General features: G+C 40.1%; 1 protein-coding gene across 6 annotated transcripts in view; it reads left to right on the top strand.

Moving 5' to 3' along the window:
* Nucleotides 1-24,864, top strand: part of SNRK (SNF related kinase) — a 59,947-nt gene that overhangs the window by 8,070 nt on the left and 27,013 nt on the right. For 3 of the 6 annotated variants that reach the window (XM_047875074.1, XM_047875077.1, XM_047875075.1), the window contains exon 2: nucleotides 9,376-10,070. In XM_047875074.1, coding sequence (XP_047731030.1) covers nucleotides 9,482-10,070 — 589 coding nt within the window. In that variant the 5' untranslated portion in view covers nucleotides 9,376-9,481. Of the gene's footprint in view, nucleotides 1-5,442; nucleotides 5,714-5,869; nucleotides 6,072-9,375; nucleotides 10,071-24,864 lie in introns of those variants that run through there. The other 3 variants (XM_047875073.1, XM_047875078.1, XM_047875076.1) reach the window with 3 other exon arrangements.

Genomic DNA, 24,864 nt, shown 5'->3' with positions numbered 1-24,864 from the left:
GCACGCCTCACCCAGACTAACCTGTGTAGTTATTTATCTTTTTATATGTAGATAACTTATTTGTAAAATTGTAGAGGATACTGTGTTATGTCCTACACAATTAGGGCTCAAATATTTGCTAATGAAAATAGGCTCAGTGTTCCTCTTCTTTCCTCAGCCTGAAGGAATTGCATGCCTTGTCCCACAAGGGAAGCAAAATATTTCCTTGAATATGTCTTGTTTATTAAGATGACATAAATAGATTTTGGACAATATGTTTTTAGGGGAATTAGTCTTTTCATAGATCTTAGTGGAAAAGTATATTGGATAATTGTTTACAAAAAAGTAAAAATTAAAATTTTTTATATAATGTTTATTTTTTTATTTTTGAGAGAGAGACAGAGACAGAGACAGAGGAGGGTAAGTGTGGGAGGGGCAGAGAGAGAGGGAGAAACAGAATCCGAAGCAGGCTCCAGGCTCCAGACTCCGAGCTGTCAGCACAGAGCCTGATGCGTGGCTCGAACTCACGGACTGTGAGATCATGACCTGAGCTCAGGAGTCGGACGCTCAACCGACTGAGCCACCCAGGAGCCTCCCCAAAAGTCAAAATTTTAATAACCTCTGTCTTTTTTAGGTTATAAAAGCAGCACACACTCACTGCCAAAAATTTGAAAAGAACAGAAAAACATAAAGAGAAAAAAATTCTGTAATCTCACCATCTTAACATTTTGGTATTTTTAAAATATATATGCAGACAAATTATACGCTTAAAAATTTGAGATCATATGCCATGAAATTTGGCATATGAATTTTCTTACTTAACATTTTATTGTGAGAATTTCCCATGAGATTAAATAGCCTGAAAATATGACTGCATAGTGTTAATGTTAGGTATACTGTGATTTATTTAATTGTTTTCTTACTGTAGACCTTTAGGTTATTTAATTGTTTTGCATACATAAATATCGTTGAACATTGTTAACTGTAAAAATTTTCAACGTCTTCTTTCCTTTAAGATGTATATCTAGTAGTGAGATTATTAAATCAAGGGTATTATTTTAAGGTTCTTGATATATGTTTTACCACACTGCTTTTCAGAAATCAGATTATTTGCAGACTTACCAATGTAAAAGCATCTCAAATGATTCAGTCTTTTTTTTTTTTAATGTTTATTTTCGAGAGAGGGAGGGAGAGAGAGAGGCAGAACATGAGTGGGGGAGGGGCAGAGAGAGAGAAAGAGAGGAAGACACAGAATCCAAAGCAGGCTCCAGGCTCTGAGTTGTCAGCACGGAGCCCAACGTGGGGCTCGAACCCATGAACTGCGAGGTCATGACCTGAGCCGAAGCAGATACTGAAATGATTGAGCCACCCAGGCGCCCTTCAAATGATTAAGTCTTTTAAGCAAAAGTAAGTGAAATGTTAGATACCAGTATTTTTGTTTATAGATTAGTTTACTTTTTTCTGTTCCAGTATTCTTTTTTGACCATTTTTTTTTTTTTAATGAGCATCTTCATCATGATATCAGCAAGGAAAGAAAAAGATGACAGGATTTTGACAGCATTAATAAAAATTTGGAGGAGTGATTTAGATTACTAGGTTTTTAAATTCTCCCAGCTTCCACTTTCATTGTTTTCCTGGCAACAAGGAGTAATTGTGAGTTGCCTTTATTTATTTTGGAGTAACTTTTACATACCAGCTTTCGCTTAAGTCACTATGTGTTATGCGAGCACTTTTATACCAGGCTGTCACCAGAAGTGGTGACACACTTAGCATTTTTCATCATTTTAACAAGAGGCAGATTCTGTTTCGGAATTTGGAACTTACTGTCTGCACTGCTGATCCGAGTTTTGTGGCTTGAATGTTAACCCCTTTCTCTTTGCAAATAGTTAGTACTACTCTATATCAGTTAATAAATTGCCTGACTACTGGATACATTAAAATTCCTTGATGTATCCTGGACCATTGCTTGTTTCACTTAGGGAAAGTAGAATTACGTGAGTCAGTGCTTCCTGAGATCGATCTGCACTGGTGACCCAGTCACTGCCTGAAGAGCGGAGCAGTCCTTTTGGCCTGCCGGTCCTAGTCACCTCAGTTGCCCCTGAGGTGTCCATTAAAAGTGACCACTTGGAAGAAAACTTGCAGAATAGTAGGCGGTTACCTTCCCTTGGAAAATACTTTCCTAGACATTTGGAGGTATAATTTTGCCTACTTGGACATTTCTGATAATAAATAACTTAACCTTTGAATTTATAGTTCTATGTCGAGTCCATCTGCTGAGTGCAGACTGGTGACCACATAATGCTACATGAGAACCATGTGGTAATATCAAGCTGATCAGTGAAAAACTCTGGATCCTTCCGTAACTAAGGACCTCTTGACCTATTTGTGATTTCTTCATCTTTGATTTATGGCTTATATTGGTAACTCCCAGGAGGAGGAGCGCTATTCTAGAAATGTGGAATATTGTTTACTTTGGATAAACGGAACAGCGGTGGCAACTGCGTGTAGAGTTGTGTTTATTTTGCTTGACCTGGGGGTTACTGATATTCTCAGAGGATTTAGTCTACTCTCTTCTCTTCAGCCTATGCCATTTTTGTTACGGGTACCTTTGAAATTTTAGCAGTAAGATCAGTGTGGTAGTACTCATCGAGAGTCAGTTCTCCACTTACGTTAATTTTTCTATAAACATACAGGTTAGCCTAGTATTTTCCATGAGGAAAAATTATAGTTTTCATTTTTGGTATCTATGAAAGATACCAGATGATTTTCGTATGTAACAAGCTTAAATGCAGTTTTAGTGTGGCTTTGCAAAACTCATCTTTCAGTTATCTGTATTAGAGGGAGAGCATTGGTACGGATTTTTTTTTTTTTAAGCATTTAATTTGGGAGGTTTTTGTGTATGTAACTGCTGGTGGTCTGCTTTTAGGAGGAAATTTACAATATCCCAAGTAAAATGCGGAGAGGCAGTAGAAGTAGCCTAATTCACGCATGTGGCCCTTTCATTTCCACTCCCCTGCTTATGCCATGGGTGGCGGTGTTCAGTGTGCTGTTTGTCCTCCCCTCTCCTGGTGGGGGGAGGTGTGAGTAGTGTGTCCGTGTATCTGTTTGACATACAGACCACACTGTAGTGGTGGTGATGTCCATGCAAATCTCCAGTCTGAAAGTGAATTTGACCAGCAAAACGGGGTGACTTCCAAATGACAGTAGGTTTAACAGAGGCTGGTTCTACAACTGTTTTCAGCAGCTTGTAAAATGTGTGCAGGGCCACCCACACTTCCTTCCTCTTCTCCAGCCACACCCGCACACTTCAGTTTGCTTCTCTTTAGCTGGGAGAACATCAGTGTATTCTTGCAACATGTACTGGTAGTTGTTTCTCAAACATGAATTTCCATATTAGAAACGCTCTGAGGCTAGTTGGCCTGTTTCATTCTGGTCCAGCCCAGTTATGTGCATGTGGAAGCATACGCTAAGCAAGACCACTTTAGAAGGGCCTCACTTAGTGGTCTTGCTGTTGTAAAAGATACCATCTTTATTGCGTAGTCGTTAAAAATATTGACGTAGAAGAATTGAGTGCAGTGGGAAAATATTCATCATATGAAGTAGAGGAAGAAGTTGTGAGACTTCACATCTAGTATCTTAGCTTTGTAAGAAGCATAGGTATGAAGAATATATACTCAAAGATGAAGAGAGGTCATCCTGGATCAAAGTATAAGGTGAACGGGGGCGCCTGGGTGGTTCAGTCGGTTAAGCGTCCGACTCTTGGTTTCGGCTCAGGTCATGATCTCACGGTGAGTTTGAGCCTGTGTTGGGCTCTGTGCTGGCAGTGTGGAGCCTGCTTAGGATTCTCTCTCTCCCTCTCTTTCTGCACCTCCCCTGCTCTCTCGCTCGCTCTCTCTCTCAAGATAAATAAACTTAAAAAAAAGTTAAATTAAAAAAAGAAAGTATAAGGTGATTTTTTTCTTCCTATATTGTGCTTTTCTGCATTTTCCAAATTTTCTAAAGTGAATTTGTATCAACTTGTAGAGAGAAATACTTTTAAGATGGTTGTAAACCTCTCTCTCTCTTTGTGTCTGTCTGTATTATTCCATTTTATAAAAAAAAACTTGTTCCTTGGCATATATTATACTTAGAAAATAATTTGAACGGCTTTGTACCAAACTGCTAACAGAGATTGTCTCAGACAGTAGAAAATTGGATGATTTGTAAAAAGAAATTCTTTTTGTCAGTTTATATGTTCTAATTGTATTTTTCCCTATATTGTACAGATATTTCTTTCATAACTTCATAATTGAAGCAAAATATTAAAAGGAAAGTGCTATGTCAAGTGAAAAAAGTAGGCTCCAAGATATAAAGTTCTGTGTAGAATGATCACACCTTTGAAAACAAAGAAGAAACTGTATAAATATTTGCAGAAAGATTGCCAAAATGTTAATGGCGCTGATCTTCGGTGGTAGAACTACGGATGCCTTTTAATTCTTCCTGCTTCCTAGTCTATATGTTCTAGATTCTCTGTAAGAATATATTACTTTCGGGGAAAAAAATGTAAAGGAACATTTAGTTCTTTTTGAAAGGGTAGACTTGAAAGAAGGTCCTCTTGATATTTCAAAAGCCAATACTTAGATTTTGTGGGATTTTTTTGGAAAAATTATCAGGCTTTGATGCCCAACTAGAGATATTATTTTCTTTGCATTACAGTCTTACATCCATCATTTTCAGTTTAATATGTTTTAGGAAACTGGACAGCTCTGTAAATTCATTCTCTCGCGGTAGGGTGGAACAGTAAAAGAATTTCTATTTGGACGAAGGAGAACACCATCGTTTTAATAACGGTGGTGGTAGCTAGTGTTTACTGCTTCCTCTGTGTCAGGCTTAATTGCAGACCTTTTTCCTGTACTAACTCATTTAATTCTCCCCACAACCTGTGAACTTGTACTCTTACTACTAACATTTCCTGCTGGGGAAACTGATCATACAGGGAGGTCAGCTTTTGTTCAGGGCCCATGGCTACTGATAGGGGAGCTGGGTTTCAGATCCAGTCCTCGGCGCTCCGAACCAGTGTTCGGCCACACTGGACTACCACACTGCCTTGCCTAGAGGCTGGATGAGACGGGCTGGTGGAGAGAGGGAAGCAAGGGTAATGGCAGGAGCTGCCGTATCCTTCTTGGAGCCGAAGGAGCAGGTAAGCGTTCCAGGGTTTACCTGTCTCTAGACGAGGCCCTGTGTGTGAGCTTAAGGGTTACCTGGATGCTCACCTTCGGTGTGTTGTGTAAATCGCCTTGGCCTAGTGTGAATGCTTAGGCCTTTCAGTATTTGTGGGATATTTCAGTGTTGTGGAGAGTACCGTGAGGCACCTCCGCCAGTATGCCACCGCCTTAGCTATCAGTGCCCTGTGTTCGTAGTGATAGTTTCTTTTTTCCTGTCGAATGGAAAGCCTCCGTGTGAAGGTGTTTTCTGTGTTCCCAGGTGCTGGCATCATAATTGATTTCTGCTGGCCTGCTAGAAGATTGTATGTTGTGAAGGTCGCCCTCTTTGGCTGCTGGAGTGAGTGTTTCATGATCCGGCAGGGGCTCCTGCAGGCAGGCTGGGCTTGGAAACCGGGCTGGGCAGGATTGGAGCTGCCTCCTGCTGCTAACTGGGCAAGTCAAGCCTCATTGCGCCTAGCTTGCAGGCTCTTGGTTTCGATTCAGTGAGATGTGGATTTGGAGCCTGTTACCCAGGAAGCATTTAGAAAATGGTGAATTCACTGTTTATTATTATTACTTCCTCCTCCTTCTAGTAGAATCTGTCTGACCTGGCCGCCTGGAACAATCTCTGTTTATGTGTTCACTGTTAAATTTCTGTTTCCTCAAGGTTCTTTGAATGGGTTGTAATTCACAGAGGGGAGAAAGATCCTGGGATGCTGGGTCACTAAAGACAAATTTGCCATTTTTATGTCTGTCTGGATCCAGCCTTAGAATGTGTATTTTGAGTCTAAGCAAAGTTAAAACAAATAGAACTAAACTAAAATCTCCTTCTGTGTTTTCCTTTAGGAAAAAGAAGCAACTAACAAAACACAGTGGTAACGAGGATTATTCAGTATGCGGGTTTGTAGGGTATGTCCTGGAGCCACCAGAGGCACCTGCACTCTGTATAAGCCACCTCTTAACATTCAGCGTTGATGTTCAGCATGACTTTCAGGCCCTGCAAGGTCCTCAGAGATCGAAAAACAATGTAGTTACTTCCTGTGCGAACACAAAATGTACTTGATGGTAGGGTTGCACAGTAGGCTAGTACTTAAAGAGATGATCAGTAACGAGGATGTTTTTCCTTTCGACCTTCAGTTAATCATAGTGTCCTGGTTTTTGGTAAACCGCTGTGGTTTCATAGACACTGTGGGTACGAAACGAAGTACAAAAAGAGTAAATTCCTTGGTAGTGAAAATGATTATTCTTTCACCACAAGGTAGCCTCATCATGAAGAGACCCTGTTAGATTCTTTCCCATGAACTTGCTAGTGGATTAAAAACTATTTTCATTGTACCCTTTTGCTGGCACAGTTCTGGGAAGAGAAACTGCAGAGTGTTAATTGTCATTGTTTCTGGGTGTCAGAGACCCTGAAAAACTACTTTTTTCCCCCTCATTTACGTACACATTTATTACTTTTGTAACAAGACAAAGAGAATGACCTAATTAATTTAATTAAAATTTAATTTAAATTCAGATTTATTTCTAAAATCTGATTTATATGCCATTTAACAAGAATACATCTAAACTAAAGGGATGAGAAAAACAAATATTATATCACTTGAGGGCAGCCTAAAAGTTGTTTTGAAAGCTTAAGTTGGATTTGCCAGCTTGTGACTTAATAGACTGAGGTAGAACTTTAAGAATAATTACTGCCCTTCTAATTAATCAAAATTAAAGATACAAAGATAGTTTTCTGCCCCCTGGAGTTAGCTTAGAGCTGCTATTTTTGAAAATTAAATATGCCTGAATTAAACTTTCTTTGGGGGAACTACTGTCCAAATAAAGCAACATCTTTCCACTTGGATTTTCCTGTTAATCTTGTCATTAAAATTATTAGCTTATATGACAAGATAATACACAGTGTAGAAGAAATTTGCTTTTTCTCCAACACCTGTATGTAGTACTGTTGGTTTCTTATTTTAAAAATCTTTATAGAATAAACGGGATTAATCATTTAGATTGCAGAAACAGTGTAGATAGTGGTTAAAAGCACAGATTTTGATGTCAGGTGGTCCTGGGTTTGAATCCTAGTCTTACATACGGACCTGGTAGCCTGTGCCAAGTGACTGACCATTTCTGTGCCTCAAAATGGGGCTAATAATCCCTATCTCTGAGGGCAGTTGTAAGGATTAAATGAGGATGATGTAAAGAGTTTGGTATATGAGTGAGATATTATACTTACTCAGTAAGTGGTAACTTATATTTATTATTATGGTAATTACTAAAATATAAAAAACATATTAATAAACATACTAACAGCTAATATAGATATTTGAGGGTTGCTCCAGATAGGTGTTTCAGATAATTTCAGTTTGCATGTGGGAATGACTTTATGCCTCTTTTATACTTGGTACTTTAACTCTCCAGATACTACCCTAAGCATAACATCATTTAGTGTGATTAAATGTTTATAAAGAGCGTGGGCTTTGAAATAAGAACAGTTTGAATCATAGTTGCAGCACTTTGATTCATTTTACACAAATACGTATAATAGGTTTTTAATGTTCGCTTTTCTTCTGTTCTTTTAAGCAAAAACGAGATTGAAAGAATGTAATGCTAGTGCTTTTAAAAAAAAACACCTTGTTCTATGTACGATTTACTTTTTTGGGATGTTTTCATCTAAGTGGGAGTAAATGATGTAACTACTGTTCTTAATAAAACAACTGGAAACATGAAAGTATATACTGGGAGCATTAGAAGAGACTTTGCAGAAGGGAAGGGTTGTATGCACTCATGGGAGAGAGCTAGTCTTGGGAGATGGCTGTATTCCTCATTGGATTTTATAATAATTCTATTAAATTTTGGTCAGAAAAAATAATAGTGGGAGTTGAATTTGTGAGATTTAAAGTGATGTCTTAATTTGTATGATTTTATACATTTGTTTTTCTGAAGGTCATTTATAAGAGCTGATTTCTGTATTTAGAGTTTACATAATAAAGGTTTAGAATTTTAAATGCCATGTGAGATACGGTCTTTAAAACCAAAGGATCTTTAAGATGGTTTAAGAACGCATCCTTGTTTGGGGTGCCTGGGTAGCTCAGTCAGTTAAGCATCCGACTTTGACTCAGGTCATGATCTCCCGGTTTGTGAGTCCGAGCTCCACGTTGGGCTCTGTGCTGACAGCTCAGATCCTGGAGCTTGCTTCGGATTCTGTGTCTCCTCCTCTCTCTGCCCCTCCCCTGCTCATGCTCTGTCTCTCTCTGTCTCTCAGTAATAAATAAACGTTAAAAAAATTTTTTTTTTTAAATGCATGCTTGTTTGTTTTTGAACTATAAACAGATTGTGGTGAGTTTGGTTTGACAGTGTGAAGACTGTAATAGAGGCATAACTGATAAGTACAAAGGGCGAGTACCAGTCAGCAAACATTTATTAAGCACCTACTGTGTGTCAGTTGCCATTCTAGGCACTAGTGACACAAGAGCAAACAATTGGCATGTAAACATTTTGGAAAGAAGTTGAATTTCAAAATGTAACAAAATATTGACTACCTGTTATATGTAAAACACTGTTTAGGGGAGGGGAGGGTAGAAGGAAAAAAATAGAACCTTAGGGTAGAAGGAAAAAAATAGAACCTAAGAGTTACGGTCTTAGGAGGGAAATGGTGTATATGAAAATCTGTAGAATAAGACCTCATGGGCTGGTGGTGTCCAAGCTGCTGTGGAGATAACGGAGAAGGGAAGGGAATTCCAGCTGGAATTCTAACTAGAGGAGGCTTCACTAAAGGGATTTTTTTGGTACTTACAGGAAATAGTGCTAGTTTTGGAATAACAGGAAAAAGTTGTTGGGTTTCTGTCCAAATGTTTATTCTGTTTTCCCTTTTGTCAATTCTTGCCTTGTTTTTTAAGACACTAATTGAAATTACTTTGGGGGAAAATTTTTTTTTAAACATAGTTTATCAAACTTGCCAGGTTTCTTATTTCTGACATCACCAAAAACTTGTTTCAACAAATCAGTTTTTTTTTTCAGTTTGCAAAATTTAATATGGTATTTAAATTCTCAGCCTTTGTAATATAAACCCCAAATATATAAACAGGTTGTTATATGGCCCTTACTCATTTTATGTCTCAATTTATTTACTTCAGGCTTCTCTTAAAAAAAAAAAAAAAAAGTAAGGAAACTATAAAAGGAAAAGCTACAGAAACTTAATTTTGTTTCTTCTCTTATTTTGTAGATGTCCGTGGCGACACTGAAAATGAATTCCTTATTTTCACCAAATATTCTTATATGAGAAGATCCATTTTGAACAGTCTATATATTTTTTCTTCTGTTGGACCAGCATGGCAGGATTCAAGCGAGGGTATGATGGAAAGATTGCTGGATTATATGATCTGGATAAAACCTTGGGTCGAGGTCATTTTGCAGTGGTTAAACTTGCCAGGCATGTCTTTACAGGTGAAAAAGTAGCAGTCAAAGTTATTGACAAGACAAAATTGGACACTCTAGCCACCGGTCATCTTTTCCAAGAAGTGAGATGCATGAAACTAGTGCAGCATCCCAACATCGTACGCCTTTATGAAGTTATTGACACCCAGACCAAACTCTATCTTATTCTGGAACTTGGAGATGGAGGAGATATGTTCGATTACATAATGAAACACGAAGAGGGACTTAATGAAGATTTGGCCAAGAAGTACTTTGCTCAGATCGTTCATGCTATATCTTATTGCCATAAACTCCATGTGGTTCACAGAGACTTAAAACCAGAGAATGTAGTCTTCTTCGAAAAACAAGGTCTTGTAAAGTTGACAGACTTTGGTTTCAGCAACAAATTTCAACCAGGGAAGAAGCTCACAACAAGCTGTGGATCTCTTGCGTATTCTGCTCCAGAAATTCTGCTTGGTGATGAATATGATGCACCCGCAGTAGGTAGGTAACCTTCCTCCAATATTTGCCCACTTGAATTCCACCAGCTAGAGAATAGTTGGTCAAATTGGTTGCTGTTTATCTGAAAATAATTTCTTAAGGGACTTTCTTAAATGTGTCTTAATTAACAGATTGGGTTTCATGAATGCCGTGTATTCCTAAAGCTGGCAGTTAGTTTTACCCCTTATGTGGCAGACATCTAAGTATATTCGTCAGCACAGAGAAAAATGAGTAAGTTATCATTTAAGGTAACCATCACCTGCTCACTGTAATTCTTTTGAACGTCTGAGTACATTTCCTATCTTCTTAGATCCTTCTGGTAGTGCCCCTAGTCTGCTCCTTCCTGGACATATCCTTTAACACTCATTGAGACTCATATTGGAAAAGTACTGTGAATGCTACAGTACATTATGAAGAATTTGGGCATGGGGATCTTTTATTAATTGTGATCTTGAAGAGTGTACTTGATCTCTCTCTGCTTCATTTCCTCATCCATAGAGTAGAATTGAATCAGATAGAGGTATTGTATCCTGTGTTACCGTGTTTACTTTTCACAGCGACCAGTGTGGTGGTTATTGTCTGTTTCATTGTATAGGACAGGAAATTGACATACAGACATCTGCTCTATGGTGGATTCCAGAATTTTGGTAGCCCTTTGCATTGCCAGCTACCCTCTCTTCACTCCAAAACGTTGTGTTCTCTCTTGTCCTGAGTTATCTATTCCGGGTGGAAGTGTTTGCTCCTTTTCATCTTGTGGCAGTGTTGTCCCTTTGGGATTGTATCTGCTTTGAAAGTCATGTAGGAATTTAGGAATTTATTCTTAATTTTTAACAAGTCGTTAAGCTGAAGGTGTGGTCAGCTTTTACAATGTTTAGTTTAATCTTGGAATAATAATGCTCTAATATTACATGTACATGATATCACACTTCTTAGGAGTCTTCCGTTTGCATTCTGATCATTTGAAATGCAGGTTATGGAAGATTAAAGGCACACATTGAAGAGCACCAATTTTATACTGAATATTCTGTACACCAAAATACTGCTTTTCGTCTTAGATTTCTGTGTCCTGTAAAAGAAAGGGTTGTTGAATGGTTCCTGCCCACCGCAGATAACAAGGCTTCACCGAAACCTTTCATTAGGATATTTGAGTCAGAGATTTTTGATGAATGGAGCAGGTCTCGTCAGAAAATGAAGCCAAGAATTTACAGAAGAGGAAGCATAAATGTCTGAACATGGAAATGATGATGTTCAACCTCAGTAATAATCAGGGAAAATAAAAGCCTGATAAGATACTATCCATACTTTTCACATTGGGAAAAACTAAGACAAAACCAAGTGTAGATAACACTATAGATCTTCAGGAAATCTAACTAGTACTGCGTAGAAGACAATTATCTACTAAAGTTAAAGAAGTACACAATCCTGAGACCCAGCATTTCTTTTCCTGTGTACACACCCTTAGAGATGCTCTCACTCATGTACACAGATTTTCAGAGAATGTTTTTAACAGCCTTATTGAGTATTCATCAGCAGGGGAATACATTGTTTGATATTCATGTGATGGAATTCTATATATTGGTGAAGATTAATGAACCATGGATGTCATCATGGCTGTAGTTCACAAACATTTAAGAAAAGCAAATTCCTAAGAATACTGATAGTATTACAACGTTTATATCAAAGTTTAAAACATATGAAGCAGTATTATGTACTGTTCAGGGGTGCATGCACATGTAGTAAACCTCTGAAGAATGCATGAGGTTACATGAGGGGCAGGCATATCTAGAAGGTTTTATCTGTATTGGTGATGTTTATTTTCTAATTTGGATGGTGGGTACACAGGTATTCACTATAATTTTCTTGTTTTTTTTCTTTTATCTTCAATCTTGCCTTAAAAAAACTTTTAAAAAGTTTTTAAATTTTTTTTTTTACAACGTTTATTCATTTTTGGGACAGAGAGATACAGAGCATGAACGGGCGAGGGGCAGAGAGAGAGGGAGACACAGATTCGGAAACAGGCTCCAGGCTCTGAGCCATCAGCCCAGAGCCTGACGCGGGGCTCGAACTCACGGACTGCAAGATCGTGACCTGGCTGAAGTCGGACGCTTAACCGACTGTGCCACCCAGGCGCCCCTTAAAAAGTTTTTAAAAAAGGAAAAGGAAAGTGGGAGGATGCCTACAACTGCACTTGTTTTCTACGTCATTACTTTTTCTTTCGTTGTTACTAATTTTTTCCATGATCTTTCAGTTTCCCTTTGTTTTCTTTTCTACTGTCTTCAGTTGAAAGCTTTTTTTCTTCATTGTTCTGATTTCTAACATTTAAGGTTGTGTGTTGCTCTCTCCTGCAATCTCTGGTAACATCCTGAGGATTTCACTCTCTGGTCATTGTTTTTCATTGCTGAAGTTTATCTTTACTCTTTTATTTCTTACTTAATCCAGAGGTTCTTTTTTTCTTTTTTAATTCAAAGTAGATAGATTTATGTTTCTTTTTAGCTGTTTGGTTTTTAACTTCTAATTTTAGTACATGGCAGTCAGTAGTCTACATTGCAACCTTACTGGTTTTTGCTTCGGGGAGTATTTTTAGATTTTCTGTGTGGCTTAATACATAGTGATTTTTGGTGACTATTTTTAGCATATACAAAGTTTTTGTACATAATTGAAGTTGCTAATTGTATAATTTGTTCCTCTGTGTCAGGTTTTTATTCTGATGTTATATTCTGAGAGAATTATACTAGTTCCCTACTCTAATCTGAATTTTGTATTTTAATCAATTTTTGCTTTTATATGTTATTTTCTAGCTGTGTAAAGTATGTAAATTTCTATAATTTATTTTGCATAATGACCTATACCTTTTATCAATGTGTAACTGTGCTTATTGCCATAGATTCTATTTTGTCATTTTGTTTTAGGATGTATTGGCGTCTGCCCTTAATGTTCAGAGTTAGTCAGTATCATATCATTCCCTCTACCTGTGAACAAGAACTATATGTAGTTTGTAGTACCTTTTACAGATTTTTAGTTTGCTTTTATTACTTAATATATACTTTTTCTGGTTCAATAATGCTTTAAGAGCGGATGAAGACTCTGGGCATATCTTAAAATTGTGTTCCTAAGCATCTTTAACTATTCCTTTTTTTGACCTAACTTAGTACATGCGAAGAACATTTCAAAATCCAGTGTGAATTTAAAAGTGACTAGCCGGTCTATCTGAAAAGCATTGCCTTATCTTGTGAAAAAGTGGATTAGTAAAACATAAATTGAGATATTCTTGACTGTTAATTTATGTGCTACTTATAGAGTGTGCAGTATACCAGATTTTGGAAATCTTGCGTGGCACATTCAAGCCAAGAGTTGTGGTTTAACTAGAAGCCACATTGAATGTACTCGGGACAGCCTGTTCCTTCCTCTGCTTTAACGCCATGAAGAAATATGTCCACATACTCCCTCCTACAAGAGTCTTTTTTAGACAGTTTGGGAAATGGGCAGCCACCAGAACTGTGATTGTAGCATCATGTGTATAATTGTAAATATTTTCTTTGAAAACTTTTAAAAAAATCAGTCCTTACTGTACACGTTGTACAACCTAAGGTGTAATACCTTTGTGATAGAACTTTGAAGTTAGTCCAGAAGGGCATAAATCAGAAATTTTCTCTTTGGTTTATCTAAATCTGCTATTATAGTTTGTTGTGAATTGATAACTCCTTGCTTTTATTTCAGATTTCTTCCAGAAAAGCTGTTAACGTATTTGCTTTTACAGTCCCTCCCAAGGGGCACCAAATCTGAGGGGGTATAGTTTCGTTTTTCCTGCTCAAAGTTACGATTTATTAGAGACAGATGCTTTAGTAATGTTTCTGTGTTTTCCGACTTGAACTTTCTCTTCCCAGAGTCAGACTGTGGTTAAGTTTTTATTACCTACTCTTAAAATTTGCCATTTGGACCGTGAGCCCTGATGGATTATAGATTAGAAGACCTTGGCTTGTGTCACAGAGTTTAGGCCTGAGTGTAGAGTTTGAGATTATGCATTTTTAAGGGATCATTTGTGCCCTTTTTATGCATAGGGAAGTAAGTTTGGTCTGTTTAAAGCACTATCTTGTTCGTCTTATTTAAAAAGGTAAACATAGGGGCGCCTGGGTGGCGCAGTCGGTTAGGCGTCCGACTTCAGCCAGGTCACGATCTCGCGGTCCGTGAGTTCGAGCCCTGCGTCGGGCTCTGGGCTGATGGTTCAGAGCCCTGGAGCCTGTTTCCGATTCTGTGTCTCCCTCTCTCTCTGCCCCTCCCCCGTTCATGCTCTGTCTCTCTCTGTCCCAAAAATAAATAAACGTTGAAAAAAAAAATTAAAAAATAAATAAATAAATAAAAAGGTAAATATAAAACCTGCCTACATGGTACGTATCCAGCATGAACCGCACTGCCTCCTTGGGCCCAGGCGGCCGCATGCGGTGTTCAGTTGTGTGGAAGTGAAAAACGTATCCTTAGAAACGTGGTGCACACCTTCCGCAATCCAGCTGCCGAGTGCAGGTCAGATATTCTGAAAGATACCTTTTACAGAGTATACCATCACCACTTGTCACGTAAAACCAAAAGAAAAAACTCCTTTCCTAAACTTTCTGAAGTTCCGTGTGCCTGTGAAACAAATGAGTTATTTCAGAGATCATAGGTAAAAATTGATCTGCCACGAACCCTATGTAAATAAAAGCACTTTACAGTATTAGCTCTGTATGCACGACGTGCTGGCTTTACAGTGTGACTGTTGTATAATTATGTATTTAGGGAAGAGCCATTCTGTGCTTTGAGTAAAATCTTTTGAGATATAAATAAGCTACTCTAGAACTTAATATTCGTAATAAAGATTCTTGAGCACGACATGTTATAGGTAGTGTAATCTATAGGTACCATACGTAGGGGTTTTTTAGGCTAACTCAACCATTGATTTTTTTTTTAACGAGAGGCCTGAAAAATGTGATTAAAATGACAGATGTCCTTTAATGTCTTCCCTACTGCATTTTTAGCTCTGGTGCTTATTGTTCTCACTGTGTTATAAGATTCAGATAAAGTGAAGTATATACTGATGCCACTTTCTAGTGTAATTTGCTAGTGGTAAGATCTAAATTGGTGGTTCTCTACTCACCACTGGTAAATTTCACCTGGAGCAGACTTTTCAAAAACAAGCAAACCTTGCCAGGGCCCCGCCCTAGAGATTCTGGTTCAGATAGTCTCGGGTGAGGCCCTTATCCAGAAGCTTCTGTGAGATTCTGATGTGCATCCAGCCTCGTCTACCTCTGGTTTAAAATTGTAGGATCAAATGTTTTAGGTTATTAGTGGAAAAATAGACTCCCGACATTTTAATTCTCATATGCTTTAAGGAATAAGTGTTCAGGAAAAAAAAAATGTTTAAATCTCTTCAGTTTCAAAAATTTTTAACAAGAACATAAAATTCTTCTTTTGATACTGATGATTGAGCTTAAACTTCTCTCGTTCGCCTCCCTCTGCCCCATTTTAATCACACCTTGTGCTTATTCGGGGCTAAGTAAGTGAAAACCAAATTTCAGGTCCTTTGGAAATTTTTCCTGATGTTGTTCCCGCGCCTGGAACTTCAGGCTGGACACCCGGGCCTGTCCCGTTGGGAGCCGGGAGACCGTCCTGCTTGTTCCCCTCACGCTGCCGTTCCCAGAGCTGCTTGTCAGGTGTCCCCTGGCCTCGTGCAGGTCGGAAGGTTCCCTCGCTGCCTCGTTCGAAACCGTGTCCTTCGTCCGGAAGATTTGTGGCACCTGGTACTTTTCTCAGGGCCCTGGCTGCCAACTGACGCGACTCGGGTTTGGTCTCGTTTGCTTTTACTTGGCCTCGGGCCGCTCTTCCTCCCTCCCTGTCAGAGCGTGCGTGGAAAGGCAGCGGCGTGCAGGGCTCGTGGTCGCAGGTGCCGCTGGAATAGACGCCGGAAGTTACGGTTGGCCCGCTTTTCGCTCTCGAGCCCGACCCCGAGTCTTCGGGCTCCTGGCGTGAGGAGGTGGGGGCCGGGCCGCCCGGACGACTCTGTGCGTCTTCGGAAGGAGGGAGAAGGCAGGGATTTCCGAGGCCGCCTTCCCGTCATTTGTTCCGGCCGCCGGGGGCGCCTGGGTGGCGCAGTCGGTTAAGCGTCCGACTTCAGCCAGGTCACGATCTCGCGGCCCGTGAGTTCGAGCCCCGCGTCAGGCTCTGGGCTGATGGCTCAGAGCCTGGAGCCTGTTTCCGATTCTGTGTCTCCCTCTCTCTCTGCCCGTCCCCCGTTCATGCTCTGTCTCTCTCTGTCCCCAAAATAAATAAATGTTGAAAAAAAAAAAATTAAAAAAAAAAAAAAAAAATGTTCCGGCCGCCGGTTCCCGGACGTTGACGGTTCGGGAGAGACTTGGCCCCGGGTCTTCGGGCGCCAAGAGCCGGCACAGGCAGCGGGGACCGGCCGGAAGGGGGCGCCGTGCCGGGGACGCGGCCGTTGCAGGCGGTCACCGCCCGTCAGGGAGAACCGCTTCCCCGTTCCTTTTGAAGTTTCAGTGCGCGGCTCGGCTCTGCTCTGCTCGGAATCCTCGGAGGTCTTCCCGTTCCTTCCCTGTGGGAAGCGGAGGCCTCGGGGCGGCAGCGCGGTCCCCAGGGTCGGCTCCCCCGTGTCGTCCTCACCCGCGACTCCCGCGCCTTCAGTGGCCCGCGCGGCCCCGCGAGGCCGCCCCCTTGCGGTCAGTCACCTTGCGCTCGCAGTCCTGCCTCGGGGCCCTTCTGCCTCCCGTCCCTTGGCCCGACGGCTCTTGCCCGCCTGCCACCCGCTCGGCCCCCCGCCGCCCCCTCACCGGCGTGTGTGCAACGAGGGTAGTGACGGCTGCCGCCTCGAGGACGGCGGCGGCTCGAGGAAGGAGGACGCGCTGGTGCTTAGCCCGGCGCCGGACCCGAAGTCGGCCTTCGGTCCGGCGTAACTGTCGCCACCGCCTTCGCGGAAGAGTCACAGACGCCGGGTTCCCGTGGAGCCGGGCCGCCGTCCCGAAGGCCGGTCAGAGATCGCGGCCTCGTTTCTCCTCCGGAGGGGCTTTCGGCGCCTTGGGAAGCTTGGCCTCGGGGGAGTTGCCGAAATGTCGGCCGCCGTGGGAAAGCCGGGAGCGAGGGCGGCCGGGCCCTTGGCCCTTGTGTTTTTCTCACACGTGTTTCTAGCGGTGGTGAACTTTCGGAAGGTGGGGAATAGGTTAACTTCTAAAGGCGGGATTTTTCTTAGTGTGTGTTTTTAACGTTAGATGAAAACAAATGAAAGGATTTGCTTGGTAACGGGTTAGGTTCCTGGAACTTCAGAAGAGCTCTCTCAACCACTTAAAGCAGGTAACTGTCTCCATACAGAAATACAGAAATTAAATCTATTCACTTCGGGTTGTAGCCTCAGGAAACCCTTAGGGAGTTGAAAATATCAAATCTACTTGGGTGTTTTTTTTATCTTTTTTGTGGGGAGACGCAGAAACCTGTTGAAGAAGGACCCGTTGGCAAAACAAAAATTCAGCCGTTAACGCACACCTGCAACACGGTAAACTCGGAATCGAGGTAGTCACGATACACGTCGCCACACGGTCCGAACTCCTGAATGTTGAGCGACGTCACCGTGGTCTTCTTAAAAACGGGTGACACGTGTTGACACGTAGGTGCTGTGCTCGACGGCGCCCTCGGGCTCGCTCCGAAATGGCCTGGTGGGACTTGGTGGCGACGCGTCTCCGTTTCTGGGGAGACTGTCCCCGCGCATCGGGAGGTCGCCTGTGGGGTCCCGAAGTTGTCAGGACTCGCGGAGCAGCTGCTCAGGAAACGCTTTCGACGGTCACGGTCACGGTCACACACACGGCCGTGTGGTCTTCTTCTTTCCAGGGCCGTGGCTTCCCTCGGCCGGATCTTCACACGTCGCCGCCGGCTTCGGCGGAGGAAGATGGCCAGTGGGCCTAGAAGAGGGCACCGCGGGGCTAAGCCGAGCTCATTAGCCGGGACGTTCTGTGGCACCGGCCCTTCCTCACGCCCGTCATCCCAGTACACGGACTCGCTGTTTTTAAATGTCCTCTTCCCGTCATCCTCGATTAACTCATTTTCTGTCTAACCCACTTCGTCTTCAGAAAAACGTTGATTTATCTCACCTCGTTTCTATTGGTTGGCCTGATGGTGATATTTTAAAAATTATATCCGCTATAGTGTAGAACAGCGCCTAACAATATTATAAAAGTTTAATTTGCAATTATTTTAAACCCTGAAACCTAAGAAAAACTCTGTAAGGACCTCAGCGTTTGGGCCCTGTCCAGCAAGTAGGAGAAAAAGACTGTGGAGGGAGACGCTCTTGGTAGATACGTCTAAATTCTGCCTGGGATGCAGCCAGGCACAGAGTAGGTGCCCTGGTTTGTTGGATAAAAATAATGGGGGGGGGGGTTGTTAGATGGCTAAAAACATGGCTAAAAACAGAGGATGATGAGATGAAGGGGACACATGCCCTAATGGCCTTTTCCCATTGGAATTAGATGGGATGACGCCAAACCTCACTCATTTCAGATGGCTCGCTTGTGCCTCTTGCTCAATAGTAAGGTCCTTGAGAAAGAGAACTGTGTGTTTGTTTATATCTTATCTGTGTTCCATTCCTGTCACCAGGTAAACATGACAGGCCCTAATGTTTGTTTAAATGAGTTAAATATTACAGAAAACGAACTAAAGAAATGAAAACTTACATTCTGCTAAATTTTTTTTACAAAGTGTAATCGTGCCCCCTCCCCCATGGCCCGCCCGATACCCTTGCTCATACTGGAACTCCTTTTCCCTGTCTTGTGCCTATATATTAACATGTCCTGGACTCACCTCCACTCTGCACATTGAGGCAGGTCTGCGGTTTGAAGCATGTTCTAACATACCGCTATGAAGCTTATTTTAGATCTGATCTTGCAGGCTTGTGGGGCTGAGTAAAAAAATGGGCCCACAACTTTGAAGCAGTTTTGAAGTAAGCTTTGGAACATAAAATAGAGGTGTGGAATTGTGTCCTTATTTTTGTGCCTTTGGCTACTTGACTGACTTGTTTTATACATTAATCTCTCATTTTCCTTATAGTGTTTTAAATTTCCTAGCTATGACTTGGGAAGATGGTAATGGAAAGCTGGAGGTAAGCTTATAGACAGGGCTTCTCCCAAAAGGAACATCAGATCGTTGGGGATATGGTGTCCTTTTTGTTTTTTAAAGCCGAAGACTTAATTTGTAGGTATTTGGTGTGTTTGGTATTTTTTTTTTAAACCCATTTTGTGTCATGAACAGTTTGTATGTATCAACTCTTCGTTGACTTTAGGTCCTTGTTACAGTTTAAAGAGACTTAACGTGGATCAGGAGCTCCAGTAGATGGCAGGAAAGCCCCTCAGACGGTGTGATCCCCCAGTTCCAAAGTGTGATTCTCAGTTTTGTGCTCAGTGGTAATTAGTTTCTAGAGGACTGAAACCAGCTTAACAAATTCTCAGGAGACTAATGTGTACAAAAACCAGTTGATTGTTACATGAGACTTTGAATGTCAGTCCACTGCAAGCTTATGTTCTTGCATCAGACTAGCTGTATTTTCCTAAATTTACCTATTTTTCAGGTTTCTAAAAAGTTGGTAGACAAAGGCTCTTCTTTTAGGTATAGTATAAGTTGATTTGGTTTAACCTTGTTTAGGAACGCATGTGATCTGTTGATATTCCTGAGGTCACATGATTCTTGTTTGGATTTCTGCCTCAGCTCTTAGAGCTCTTCCTGATTCTGGAATTTCAGTTCATTTATTTCTGTTGCTTCCAAGGCCTTGAAAACCGGATTTCTGCAAGTTATCATTTTGTTTCTAGTTGTTAACAGCAGGACCTTCAGTCTGCTCAACACATTGCAGTCTACCTAGAAGTAGAAGATTCCCAGTAGTTTTAGATTAGTCCTAATTTTGTTCTCAGTTATCAGTTCGTGGGTGGGCTATGTTGCTCTGAAGTTGTCAGTTAAACAGCTTGATAAAATTTTTTTGGATTTACTATCCAGCTTCAGTATCAAGATGAGTTCATTAATCAGCAGAGGTAAGAAGAGTTAGCGAAGTTGTGTTCCGTTTCTACTTTTGACTCTTCTAGCTGCTGTCAGGGGATTAGAAGGAACAGTTTTTTAATCATTAAGGAAGGCTTCTAAGACTTCATTCTTGTGTTACTTCACGTAAGAGAATTGAACTTCAGAGTCCTTAGCTATCAGTGTCTCTTACCAATTAGAGAACTATTTATTGATCACTTTCTTTAGATCATTTCTTGAGTTGTCCCATAGCAGAGCACCATGAAGCAAGCAGATAAAGTCTCCTAGGATGCTGAAATGGACTGTCCTAAGCCCATGTAAAACTGCATGTATTTTGTTTGTAGTTTTCATCAGGGTCTCACTCAGATCCTTATTTGGTTAATTTTACATAAAATTCTAGCAAGTTCAGCAAATTCACATTTTCATCCTTCAACTTACAGATAGGTAATATTAGAGACCTCTTAGAGACTGGCACACTGATAGCAAAGAAGAGAAAGAATCATGAAATCATAACCAAAAACTCTTAAAAAACATGATATTCGTGAACAACCAATGGATCAAAGAAGAAATTAAAGGGGAAGTGAAAGTTTCTGAAGACAAATGAAAATGGAAACACAATATACTAGAACTTGTGGGTATGCAAAACTAGAACTTGGGATGCAGCAAAGCAGTTCTGAGTGGGAAGTTTGTAGCAATAAATGCCTACATTAAGAAGCAGGAAAGATCCCACATAGAAGGAAGGAAAATAATAAAGAGCAGAAATAAATAGAGAACAGAAAAAAACAATAGAAAAGATTAACCAAACTAAAAGTCAGTTCTTTGAAAAGATAAACAAAATTGGCAAGCCCTTAGCTAATTTTATCAAGGAAAAGAGAGTGAGAGACCCAAATCAACAAAATTATAAATGAAAAAGGAGCTATTACAACAGATACCACAGAAATACAGAGGGTCAAAAAGGCTGCTATGAATAACTGTATGCTGACAAACTGGATAACCTAGAAGAAATGGGAAAATTCTACATATAACCTCCTAAGACTGAATCAGGAAGAAATAGAAAATTTGAATAGACCAATTACTAGTAAGGAGATTGACTCAGTAATCAGAAATCCAATTGGTTAATTTTACCAAACATTTAAAGAATTAATACCAATCCTTTTCAAACTCTTTGGAAAAATCAAGGAGGAGGGAACATTCCCAAACTGATTTCATGAGGCCAGCATTTTCCTGATACTGAAGGCAGAAGAGGACACTGTAGAAGAGAAAACTACAGGCCAATATCCCTGATGAATATAGATGCAAAAATTCTCAATGAAATACTAGCAAACTGGATTCAGTAGCACATTAAAGTGATTCACCATGATGATCAAGTGTGATTTATCCCTGGGATGCAAGGATGGTTCAACATTTGCAAATCAATTATTGTTACTAGAATTGAAAGAAGAGAATCATGATCATCTCAACAGATGTAGAAAAAAGCATCTGACAAAATTCAACATCCATTTGTGGTAAGAACTTACAGTGGGTGTAGAGGCAGTGTACCGCAACATAATAAAGGCCATATATGACCAGCCCACCACCACCATCATACTTTGTGGTAAAAGGCTGAGAGCTTTTCGTTTAAGATCAAGAACAAGACGCTGTCTCCTATTTAACACAGTATTGGAAGTCCTACCTAGAGCAATCAGGCAATAAAAACAATTAAAAGACATCAGCATTGGAAATGAAGTAAAACTGTCTCTAGTTGCTGATGACATGATTTTATATAGAGAAAATCCTAAAGACTCCCCAAAAAACTCTTAGAACTTAATCAGAAATTCAGTAAAATTGTAGGATGCAAAATTAATGTACAAAAATCAGTAGCGTTTCTATCCATTAACAATTTTTCTGAAAATGAAATAAATTGATCCCATTTACAATAGCATCAAAAACAATAAAACACTTAGGAACATATTAAACCAAGGAGGTGAAAGATCTCTACTTTGAAAACTATAAGACATGATGAAAGAAATCAAAGATACAAAAATAAATGGAAAGTAGCCCTTGTCTATGGATTGGAAGAATTAATGTTGTTAAAATGTTAATACTACCAAAAGCCCATTCCTATTAAGATTCCAATGGCGTTTTTTACAGAAATAGAAGAACATTCCTAAGATTTATATGGAACCACAGTAGACCCAAGATAGCCAAAGACATCCTGAGAAAGAAGAACAAAGCAGGAGGCTCATACTTTCTGATTTCAAGCTATGCTATAAAGCTGTAGTCATGAAGACAGTGGTACAGGCATAAAAACAGACAAATGGAGTAATGGAACAGAATCAAGAGTCCAGAAATAAGCATATGTGGTCAGCTAATGTTTGACAAGGGAGCCTGGAATCTTCACTGGAGAAAAGACCGTCTCTTCAATAAATTGAAGAAAATTGGATATTCACATGTAGAAGAATGAAACTTGACCCCTGTCTTAACACCACTCACAAAAATTGACTTGAAAGGGATTAAAGACTTAAATGTACGACCTGAAGCCATGAAACTCCTAGAAGGAGACAGGAAAAAACCTCCTTGACATGATTTCTTCAGATAGGACACCTAAAAGCACAAACAATAAAATAAAAACGTCAAACACAGAAGCTTCTGCACAGGGAAAGAAGCCACCAACAAAGTGGAAAGGCAACCTATGGAATGGGAAAAAAATATCTGCAAACCATGTATCTGATAAGCGATTAATATCAAAAATATATAGAATAACTCCAGCTCAACAACAATAAAACCAAATAATCCAGTTAAAAATGGATAAAGATCCTAAATAGACATTTTTCTAAAGAAGATATATAAATGGCCAACAGTTACACGAAAAGATGTTCAATATCACTAGTCATCAGAGAAATGCAAATTAAAACCGCAATGAGATACTCCCTTGTGCCTGCTAGAAAGGCCGTCATCAGAAAGACAAGAGATAACAAATGCCGTTGTGGATGTGGAGAAAAGGGAAACCTTCTGCACTGTTGGTTGGAATATAAATTGGTACAACCATATGGAAAACTGGAGTTTGCTCAGAAAACTAAAAATAGTACTATATGATTCAACAATTCCACCTCTGGGAATATATCCAAAGGAAATGAAAATACTAACTCAAAAAGATCTCTTCACCCCCATGTTCAGAGCGGCATTGTTGACAATAGCCAAGACATTAAAACAACCCTAAGTGTCCATCAGTGGATAAATGGGTAAGGGAGTTGTGGTATATATATGTATACACACACACCATGGGATATTATTCAGCTATAAAAAATTAGGAAATCCTACCATTTGTGACAATATGGACTTGCAGATGTTGTGCTAAGTGAGATAAGACAGATAAATACTGTATGATCTCACTTATATATGTGAAAATCTAAAACCAAACCAAAACAAACCCCACACTCAGGGAAAGAGATCAGAGTGTGGTTACCAGAGGCAAGGGATGGGGATTAGAAAAAGGTGTTCAAAAAGTATAAACTTCCAGTTATAAGATTAAATAAGTACCGGGGATGCAGTGAACAGCATGATGACTATAGTTCACACTGTTGTGTGGTATATAGGAGAGTTAAGAGAATAGATCCTAAGAAATCTCATCACAAGGAGAAATTATTTTTTCTTTTTATTGTCTCTGTATGAGATAATGGGTGTTAACTAAATCATTTCACAACATGCGTAAACCAGACTATCGTTCTACACGTTAAAGTTATGCAGGCGTATATCAGTTATTTCTCATAACTGGGAGGAGAACAAACCAAATATGATAGTCCCTCTGTTTACTACATGGAGCCCAAGCCTTTAGCAGTGCTTATGGGCTCTTGGAGGTAGGGTGAGGTACATACTTGGAAGCAACTCTAACACGGGTATCCTCGGTGGAAGGTAAGATGGAGCCATCAATTATAAGCCAGATGGTCATTGTTTTCCTGCAAATGAATCAAGAGAGATGAATTGTGGCAAGGGACACAAAGGGCAATAGTGTCATCTGTCCTGGACATTCTCCCTTTGTTGCCAACCTCTAAGGTCTCATTATGATTACATCCCAGCACCTAGCACAGTGCCTGGCAAATAGTGGTGCCACACATTTGTTGAGTACTTGTATGTGTCTGCTTTGTGACCCTTTAGTATAAGGACCGATTCCCCCAAGGACACCGCTGTACCTCAGCATGGTTGTTTAGCTGGTGATCTTAAGTGATGTAGGCAAACAGGCTCTAATAGTTTTAACTTCCTCAGTTATCAGAAGGCATCAGAGGAGGAATTATTTAATAAATTGTATTGGAAATAGTTAAACATTTAAGGAAGAAGGAATGACAGATTCCTGTCTGTGTTATGTGTCAAAATAAATTCCAGGTGAATTAAGGATTTGTATAACACGAATTACACGCCCCCCCCCCCCCCCCCAAAAGCGAACATTTATAAGATCTTGGCCTTTCTAAACAGGAATCATAAGGAAAAGGTAATAGATTTGATTCCAGTTTATGGATATGGTTTGATTCCAGTTTATGGTATGGTTGTACATGTATTTTTTTAGAAATTATAATTAGGAAACAAACCAAGGAAATAATTTGTAACATAGATGATTACTATTCTCACTATTGAAAGAGCTCTTACAAATCAATGAGGAACTCTACTAAAGACAAATGAAAAGAGAGTTCATTAAAAGGTCATGTGAATAACCAATAAAGATGGAAAAGTTTAACCTTAAAAGTAACTGGAGTATTCAGGACTTAGTATAAAGCTACAATAATCAAGACTATAT

The sequence above is a fragment of the Prionailurus viverrinus genome, chromosome C2 (assembly GCF_022837055.1).
Source record: "Prionailurus viverrinus isolate Anna chromosome C2, UM_Priviv_1.0, whole genome shotgun sequence".
Taxonomy (NCBI): domain Eukaryota; kingdom Metazoa; phylum Chordata; class Mammalia; order Carnivora; family Felidae; genus Prionailurus; species Prionailurus viverrinus.
This window is presented reverse-complemented; position numbering and strand designations above follow the sequence as displayed.